This window comes from Halichoerus grypus, chromosome 14, assembly GCF_964656455.1.
Source record: "Halichoerus grypus chromosome 14, mHalGry1.hap1.1, whole genome shotgun sequence".
Classification (NCBI taxonomy): domain Eukaryota; kingdom Metazoa; phylum Chordata; class Mammalia; order Carnivora; family Phocidae; genus Halichoerus; species Halichoerus grypus.
In genome coordinates, this window is record NC_135725.1 from 14,177,242 (window position 1) to 14,187,349 (window position 10,108).

The 10,108-nt window shown below is 39.8% G+C and overlaps 1 protein-coding gene across 1 annotated transcript; it reads right to left on the minus strand.

The window, feature by feature from the left end:
• Positions 1-308: 308 nt before the first annotated feature.
• C14H9orf57 (chromosome 14 C9orf57 homolog) lies at positions 309-8,901 on the minus strand. Its single transcript, XM_078062191.1, has 4 exons — positions 8,850-8,901; positions 7,672-7,742; positions 4,187-4,421; positions 309-597 (listed from the first exon to the last, which is right to left on the minus strand). Exons 1-4 carry the CDS (start codon positions 8,899-8,901, stop codon positions 473-475), a joined length of 483 nt encoding a protein of 160 aa, XP_077918317.1. The 3' UTR covers positions 309-472.
• Between the last annotated feature and the right edge of the window lie 1,207 nt (positions 8,902-10,108).

Sequence of the window (10,108 nt, forward strand, 5' to 3'; positions counted from 1 at the left end):
ACTTTCTCCTATGCTATAAATTGTCCCCCAAAGAGCAAGGCAGTTTGCTTTGGAAACCAAATGAACACTTTGATGTCTCCTAGCATCTTATGATACAATTCATTTGTAACCGTATTTTGGAATGTGGAAATCTTTAAGAAAACTAGTAAACTAGAGACAATGCATAATTTGACTCAGGGAATTACATTTTTACTTCTTGGTAGCTTTGAAATCACCAGAAGGGGAATTAAGCAGAAAGAGGAGAGGAGAGACATGGTGTTGAAAAGGATGTTTCTGGGAGGAGTTTGGGGTGGTAGGGAAGAAGTGAGGCCCCTTGAAAACCAGAGTTGGTTTCAGACCACAACTCGCATGACCTGCAAAGATCTGAGGTGTTCACAGAGGGCCCCTTAGTGGTAGCCTGTTGTCTTGTGATGACCAGGTCAGACTTGGAGATTGGCTGGCCCGTCAGGCAACTTGGAAATGGGCCACTGGCTCAGAAATTGCACAGGGTGCGATGGCAGCAGTAAGTAACACGCGTTCCAGAAGACGTTGTCTTTTTCTTGAAGCAGTCATCATGGGTCTCTGTGCAGCCCAAAATGGAATACCACTGAATTCCACCTGAAGGAAACAAAAGAGGCAGGGGTTGGGGTGCCTGGCTGGCTCAGTCAATAGAGCATGTGACTCTCTCTCGGGGTCGTGAGTTCAAGCCCCACACCAGGCATAGATCTTAGTCAAAAAAAAAAAAAAAGAAGAAGAAGAAGAAGAAAGAAGAAGAAGAAGAAGAAGGAGGAAGAAGAAGAAGAAGAAGAAGAAGGAAGAAGAAGGAAGAAGAAAGAAGGAGAAGGAGAAGGAGAAAGAAGCAGAAGGAGAAGGAGAAGCAGAAGCAGAAGGAGAAGGAGAAAGAAGAAAGAAGAAAGAAGAAGAAGAAGTAGGGTGCGAGGTCCAGCCTACCTGGCTTCAGATCCTTCAAGTAACTAACAGGTTAAAAAAAAAGGCAAAGCAAAAAATCCTAGGTTTATCAGGATACATTTTGCCCTTAAGAACTCCCACCTAAGTGTATTCTAGATGGGTACCCTGCAGTAAAAGCTTGGAAATTTCAAAACAAAATAGCTTTCAAACTTAGATGATAAAAGCCAGGCAGTTGCTACTGACTGAGTGAGACTCTCTGAAGCGTTAGCTGTTGGGAAGTTCTCATTCTCATTCCCCAGCTTAACCCAGGTCATGAGTTACTCAGAGGGCTGAAGCTACAGAAGGGATCATTTAGATGTGTAAGTGCTTCTCAGAAATGGACGAGGGTCCTTGACCTCAGTTAATTTTCCCCCTGATTACAGAAGGAATGCATGCTCACTGCAGAAAATATGAAAAATACACACACGTGCAAAATAAGTGACAGTACCGTCCTCTAATCCTAGCATCCCCAGCTTCACTGGTCTGGAGGGAGAACACAGAGGAACAGTTCCCCAAAGGCAGCAAAACATATGATGGTTGGAAACTTGGGAGCACAGTAGTCCCTCAACTGGGGGGCAGTTTTGCGTCCCACCCCCAGGATGTTAGATAACAGCCAGAAACATTTTTGTTGTTACAACTTGGAAGATACTACAGGTATGCAGTGAGTAGAGGCCAGCGATGTGCTAAACACCCCACAATACATAAAGCAGCCCTGCATAACAAAACATTAGCTGCTAAAGTGTCAGTAGCATCAAAGATGAGAAACCCTATTCATAAAGACATCAAAAGTGTTAAGTTCCATTTCTATTTGTTTCACCACAAAATTTCCAAGTTAGGAAATAGCTCTGCCCACAGCCCTGCAGTCAAACCAGGTCCTTGATGCACCAAGAACTATGGTCAGTATTCTGACACATCAGCTCCCAGACTCTTCCTCCTGCGCAGAGTCCCTTGGGACTTAGTCCCTTGATAACAATCTGTCCGTGTTTAGGAAGAGAAGAGCAATCACTCTGAGCCAGCATCTCATGGCTCCAGGGGGCCTTGACCCCTTTCCCTTTCCACAAGGAAGGGGCTCTGACTGGCAGAGGTGTGAGCCCGAGGGAACGTGGGGCGTAGAGAGAGGACTCAGGCTAGACAGGCTGAAAAAGCTCAAATAACCCTCTTAATATCAAAACCCATCCCATAGGACCCTCAAGTTCTCTTCTTCTCTCCCAACTAACTTTGATCTGCTCTAACTTTTGTTCTCTCCTTCCAATTCCATAGAGGAATTTAGAGTTTTGCTTCATGGAGGTTTTTATTCATAATTGGTATGCCCATTGGTACTGTTTGGCAACTGACTTTTCTTCTCCTCAACAATATTTTAGAGATTTTTTACCCATGTTAACAAAGGGATCTAGTTGCATAGCATTCCATGGCCTGAATATACATCATAGTTTAAGTAACACTCTCCTGTAGACAATCATTTAGGTCATTTCCATTACTTTATTATTAAATATAATACTCCAGGGATAACTTTGAGAACATGCTTTTTTGTGTCACGTGTAAAGTATTTCTCTGCAGTAGACACTGAGAAATCGAATTGCTTTGTAGAAGGCTGCGTTCATTTAAAAGTTTAATGGAAATTCCCAAACTGTCCAAAAAAATGCTGAACTAGGGGCACGCGGGTGGTTTAAGCAGTTGAGCGTCTGACTCTTGGTTTCAACTCAGGTCATGATCTCAGGGTCATAAGATGGAGCCCCGCTTTAGGCTCTGTGCTCAGCAGAGATTCTGCTTGAGGATTCTCTTTCTCCCTCTCTTTCTGTCCCTTTCCTTGCTGGTATGTGTGTGCTCTCTCACAAATAAATAAATAAATCTTTAAAAGAAATGCTAAACTAATCTAAATTGTCACTGGAAATGTATGAGAGTTCTCATTTCCCCATACTGTCACTAACCCATGACATCATAAAGCTTTTATAATTTTTATCATCTGATGGGTCAAAAAAATATATTATTTCTGTAATTTTGCATTTCTTTGATATTTACTGATGGGTTGAGCAGCTTTTTATATTTTTATATTTTTAGGTCATGTTTATATTTCTTCTTCTGAAAACTGTCCCTACATTTCCTTTAACAAACCTTTTTGTACCCGCCCCCCCGATTGTTGGGTCTTTTTAAAAATTGTTTTGGAAGGTCTTTACTCTGGATAGGTATTATATATTTTCTTCTGTTATTTATATTTCAACTATTTTCATCCAGTTTATTCTTTATCTTTTAAATTTTGGGGTTGTCATTCATTTTATTTTATTTTATTTTATTTTTTTTTTTTTTAAGATTTTTTATTTATTTATTCATGAGAGACAGAGAGAGAGAGAGGCAGAGGGAGAAGCAGGCTCCCAAGGAGCAGAGAGCCCGATGCGGGACTCGATCCCAGGACCCTGGGATCATGACCTGAGCCGAAGGCAGACGCTCAACCATCTGAGCCACCCAGGCGCCCCGGGGTTGTCATTCATTTTATAAATTTTAAAATATTGAAGTATTCAAATTTATGTGTCATATCCTTTACAACCTCTGTCTTCTGGATGTTCAAGAGGCCTCCTCTCTTTCAAACTTCAGGTATCTTCTTCAGCATTTTCTTTTAAGGTTTTCATCATTTGGATATTTGCATTTACTCTTTAACCCATGCAGACGAGGCTGGCTTCCTGGGCGTGGTGTCCATGAGCCAGTATATACATTCACTAGGAGCCTACACTCTGGAACCAAAGTTCGTGCATTTGAATATTGGCTCAAACACTTACCCGCTGTGTAACATCATGCACATTTCTTAATCTCCCTATGCCTCAGGTTTCTCATTTTTAAAATGGGGATAGTGACAAGATCCTTGGGGCGCCTGGGTGGCTCAGTCAGTTGGGCATCTGACTCCTGGTTTTGGCTCAGGTCATGATCTCAGGGTTGTGAGATCGTGCCCCACGTTGGGCTCTGTGCTCGGTAGCGTGGAGTCTGCTTGTCCCTCTCCCTCTGCTCCTCCCCACTCATGCTCTCTCTTTCTCTCAAATAAATAAATAAATAAATAAATAAATAAATAAATAAAATCTTAAAAAGAAATAAAATGGTGATAGTGACAAGATCCAGCTCATATCATTATTTTGTTGGCATAATGTAACCCAGGTAAAGCCCTTAGTACGACATTTGGCATGTAGTAAATGTTCAGTGAATGTTTGCTTTTATGTAAGGATTTTTCCTATACTGATTTTCAATAATTTTTTTTGTAAGTGTCAAGACTTACCTCTTAGGTGAGTCTGTTTCATGCAATACTGACCAGGTTTTGTTCTGCAGGTTCCCAAATCCAAAAGACATCCATGGAAGGGCATTGAGAGGTTGCATAATCTACAAATCATACCTCTAACATCTCCAAAGTATAGGAGAAAAAAAAAAGGGAAAATAGAAGTGAGACCAGCAAGCGAGAAAGAGAGAGAGAGAGAAAAAATAGTGATAATAGTGATTTTCAACTTAAAAAGGTAAGCAATATTTAAAAAATTAATTCTAAAAACTCATATAAATTAAAATTATTTTTATTTTGAAAATGGGGGCAATGTCAAAGCATAAGCTACATTCATGAACTGGAAGCCCCCAGAACAGATACTAATTAGATATGAAGCCAGGTGGTCTAAACAATTTAGCTGGTAAAAACTTACTGAGTTCCTCAGTGCCTCATTAAATCAAACCAGTTATTTAGGCAGAAAATTTAATTTCCTCCATTCACTATTAGGCCATCACTTCAATGTCTAAGACAGTACATTATATATAGTAGGTTCTCGGGGTGCCTGGGTGGCTCAGTCATTAAGCGTCTGCCTTCGGCTCAGGTCATGATCCCAGGGTCCTGGGATCGAGCCCCGCATCGGGCTCCCTGCTCAGCGGGAAGCCTGCTTCTCCCTCTCCCACTCCCCCTGCTTGTGTTCCATCTCTCGCTATGTCTCTCTCTGTCAAATAAATAAATAAAATCTTAAAAAAAAAAAAAAAAAATATATATAGTAGTTCTCTGTGACTATTTATTGCCTGATTAATGTTTACATATTGGTTATCTTCAGCACTTAAATTTAATGCTTAAAATGTTATTCATTTTGGTTACATAGAAATAGCCCGAGATTCTTGAACTTAGTCAACATAGGTAAGATTGGAAGCCATTATCTAGAAGATTGGTTTCCAAATTTGACCGTGCATCCCATTTATATAAACAGTTAAAATAAAATAAACACAGATTCCCAGAGGCTCTACAGACCTGAGTTAGAATCTGTTGGAGGTGGGGCTCGGAAATGTGTATTTCAGATATGCAGAAACAGCTGAGGGCATGTGATCTGGACCAGTGTTTGAGAACCACTAGTTCCCCTGAATTCAGAAATCTCCTTTATACCAACTTCTGCAGGGAGCCTTGGCTAGTGACTCGTCCCCATTAAAAACACCTCAGATTGTTCAAAGATTCTTCTGAAACTTAGACCAAATCTGTCTCATTGTTCATAGTTCCCATCTTTTAACATAGGAAGACCATTGCTGTGTCGCTCCTATTCATTGACAACCCAAAAGAAGAGTTTACTAGACATTTTGCACATTGTATTTTCCATCTCCATCTGCCATATTCAGGGTTAGAAAATACCACTTTTAAGAGAAAATAGTCTGGCTGATGAGGCTAATTAACCTCTGTTGACTGTTCTCTACAAGTCCAACCTCCTCTCAAGATACTTTGGAAATTTCCCGTTGGTTCTCTCTCTGAGCATGCCAGACTTTCAATCCATAATCAACAATCCATCAACAAATATTTGTTTTTAAGAACTAAGCTTATGCCAAGGACTCTGCTCGGCAATTGACATGCATTAGCTCAATCATTTCTCACAGGAAACCTCCAGGCAGGTATTATCATTGCTCACATTTCACATAAAAGAAAACTAAGCCTCAAGATTTTAAGTAGCTTGTGCTAGTCGCAGAGACAGGAGTTTAAAAAGGTCTATTGCAATCTAAGGCCCTTGTTCTAAGCAAGCACACCGTGTCCTAGAGCTGCCTACCTTTTTTGTATCCCAAACCTCCTGATCTTGCCCTTTTCTTTCTGGGTATTTTGATTCTTACTAGATTCTGGGTCCATTGCCTGCCCAGAATACTGGGGCTGTTTAGTTCTTTAAGACGTGCCCAAGATAGTTTTCCTCCTGCACTTACAGCTTCTCAATCTCACCACTTGCCCTTAGAGACCCACTGCATGGCTTGGACCTTTGGCACCAGTGGTCCCTCCAAGTGGAGAGCTCAGAGGAGGCTAGCTCTTTCTCTGCCTTGCCTGAGGCCCATGGACTGTTTTCCTGGGGGAGATCTGCTCTAGCTTCTTTCCCTCCGTCTCAGAGGGCCCTTCCTCCTCCTGATCCCACACCTAGTATCCACAACCTTCTTCCTAAAACCTTGGCTCTGGCATTCTTTATGGCTGAAGATGATACCTTAATTTTTAGGCTTTTTTGTTGTCTATATCTGTTCATTTGCCTAAGTATTTATAAATATTTCTCAGATCCCATTTCCTTTCTTCCAGTGTCTTTTTTATCTGAAAACTGATTGTTGGTTTTATTAACATTAATATGACATGATATATTCCAATTTGACAACTAAATTTAAAGCTTCGGGTGTTAAGTAAAATGAATAGTTTCTTTACATGATTAATTCTGAACGATACTATTCTATGACTTTATTTATTAACAGGAAACAAAAGATTTTTTTATATATAATTATTTAAAGGTATATTGTAGATCATATCTAGTTATTTAAATATATATTATAAAATCATGATGATGGTGAGCTTTTAGTTTTTATTTGATTTTATTTTTTAAAAGATTTTATTTATTTATTTTAGAGAGAGAGAGAGACAGCATGAGTGTGAGGGGCAGAAGGAGATGGAGAGAGAGAGAATATGAAGCAGACTCCATAGTGACCGTGGATCATGGCACTGGGCTCAATCCCAGGACCCTGGGATCATGACCTGAGCTGAAACCGAGAGTCAGATGCTCAACCGACTAAGCCACCCAGGCGCCCCAAATGGTGAGCTTTTTAAATAACCACTCCTTACTTCAAGGTTTCTCTTTATGCTGAATTTTCTTCTTTTACCCTCACATCTTCCCTGTGTATCTGGCAAAATTAATGCAGTCCCCTTCCTGACTCATTTTTTCATGATACTCAAGACACTGAAGATGTTCTTGTGTGATTTTCTACCTATTCATATGCTCCTCTCCACAGTTTTTCCAAGAGGCTGGTAGAAAGATGTACAATGCAGCCGAGACCTAAGCTTTGCAGTGTGAGTGTCCCAGTGCCCTCCCTGTTGTGCGCTGTACTTAGTGATGAGGTGGTGTGGGAGCCAAAGGCCACAAACTGGCGGTCCAGGGGCCAGACTGGTTTGTTTAACATGCACAGAGCTTTCAAAAATCAGTTGTGAATATTAAAAAATGGGGAGAGTTTTCCTACAAACCTGATTTCTGGTTTCTCTTGAAGAATCAGAAGGTTTGGTGATTGCTGGGCTCTCCTTTCTCTATGACAGCAAACTGTGTAGCTGGGCACTGGCTGTCCCCACTCTTGTTTCATTGTTTGCTAGCTTCCCCCAGTGATACGAGCTGACCAGATGCTTGAGGCATTTCAGTTAGTGACCCCAGTCTTTGCTGCTCGTGGTCTCCAAGTCTCAATATTAGAATTTTATTTATCTCTGGGATGCATTCTAGATTCTTCCTAATGAAATGCGGTGTCCAGACCAACACATCTTCCATCACTTGGAAGCTTGTTGGACACGCAAACTTGGGCCCCACACCGACTTGTTGAATCAGGTTCTGCATTTTAGCAAGATTCCCAGATGACTCATTTGTTCATTAAATGTTGGGACTCTAAGAAAATCCTGGGTTCAGCATAGAGTAACTGTCTTCATTATCATCTTACCACTTCACTGAGAGGGAGAATTCCCATAATGGTGCTTGAACATGCCTGTTTGGAGGTATTACCTTCATGCATATCTACCTAGTATGAAGGGCCTTAGGAATCCTATCTCCTTTATTGGTTCTTTTATAAATGAAGGAATGCTGGAGATGATGGAGAAGAGCACATTTAACAGGAAAAGTGCTAGAAGGCCTGTGTCTATGCTTTGGTTTAATTAATTTGTTTTCTTTGCCATTATTTTTTTAAGATTTTATTTGAGAGAGAGCGAGAGCGAGAGAGTTTGGGAGGAGCAGAGGGAGAGGGACAAGCAGACTCTGTGCTGCTGAGCAGGGGGCCCAACATGGGGCTCAGTCTCACAGCCCTGAGATCATGACTTGAGCCCAAATCAAGAATGGATGCTTAACCACCTGAGCCACCCAAGTGCCCCTCTTTGCCTATCTATAAGAGCTTCCAGACTCATTTGGTTAGCTCCAGCTTAGTTATAACAATAGCAACAAGTGGCTATCTAGAAGCTCAGTTTTCTCATCTATAAAATGGGAAATAACAGGATTTAACTCATAGGGTTGTCATGAGGGTTCAATGAATTAAAGCAAATGTAATGTTTAGACCAGTTCCTGGCATATAGTATATGCTCAATAAGTGTTAGGTTGCACTACTTGTTTAAAAGTGCTTCCTTAGGCCTTGCTATATACACCTTAATTACCTTATTTAAGGTCCTCTTCCACTGATACTGTAATTCTGCAATCTTTTAGATAATTTTCCCTCTTTTTGATTTATGTTTTCTTTCTTAAAGATTTTATTTGTTTATTTGACAGAGAGAGAGAGCACAGGCAGGGGGAGTGGCAGGCAGAGGTAGAGGGAGAAGCAGGCTCCCCACTGAGCAGGGAGCCCGATGTGGGGCTCGATCCCAGGACCCTGGGATCATGACCTGAGCCGAAGGCAGTTGTTGCTTAACCAACTGAGCCACCCAGGCGCCCCTAATTTATGTTTTCTTAATGACTTACCACTCAAGAGGCAGAGTAACATAAAAACACCACTGAAGACAGTCCTTCTCATTCTTCTATTTCTAGCCAAAAAAAGAAAATGGAAGGAAAGAAACATCTCACCATTAAATCTTTCCTGGGGAGGAAGTAATGAAGTTACACATTTATGTTAGCTATTCCAAAGAGGGAAATAACTGGCTAAGTTTCTTTTACTTCATTAAGAAAGTATAAATAAATTTAGTTTGTGAAAGAGGGGGAAAAAATACCTGTCTTTATTAAAAATTCACCATAAAAGTTCTCCTAGCTCTAGAGTATTTTAAGTTTAGCTGTCTTTTTATTACCAAATACCATTCCCTCCCTTACTTTCTTTCCTGAAGTATAGTTGTTTAAAACAAAACAAAAAAAATGAAATGAGATAGATTATGTTTCTAGAATAATATCCTGTTAAAATCCTTTTAACTATTAGCCTAAAGGGAAATATTTATGTATGCTTTCTCATAAACTAATGCTTTTGTTGCAAATGATCACATTTATAAGGCAGAGCATTATATGAAAGTTAACAATAGTTAATAATTATTAAAATTAAGGGCAAGAAATAGTCAGATTGGCTAAAATTTAGTTATTTATGACCTACCTGCCTTCTTGAAGGTTTTTGGGAATTTTCCTAGGTCTGAATTTCTTTAAAGGTTAACAACAAATAAAATTTCTGATGTAATGAAGTCTGTTGTAACTGAAACCAACAAGGCAAGTTCCTAATCCACTAGATTCCAAACGGTTTAAACAGTAAAAATTGTCCAAGTAGACAAGATTTTTTCACTTGTGTACTCTGATGTGTATGGAACTTAACATGAGCCAGCACTTAAACTCATTAACTGGAAATTTGGCTAAAGATTTCTATGTTTACTATACTACATATGAGTTAGTTTAGATATATTTTGCTTAGCATAATACTCTCTAACTTCATCCATATCATTGCAAATGGCAAGATTTCATTCTTTTCTGTGGCTGAGTAATATTCCATTGTGTGTGTGTGTGTGTGTGTGTGTGTGTGTGTGTGTGTAGATAGATAGCACATCTTCTTTTGACTACCCTTTTTATTTTGTGCATCTTCATAATACACTTGTAACTTGGGAATATGTGTAACATTGCTTTTTGCTTTATTTTTACAAAAACAGTATCATACTCTGTATTATTTTTCCCTTTGTATTTTACTTAAAAATATGTTGAAAATCTGTCTCTGTCAGTCTTTAAAATTACTTCATAATTTTTCATTGCTGTAT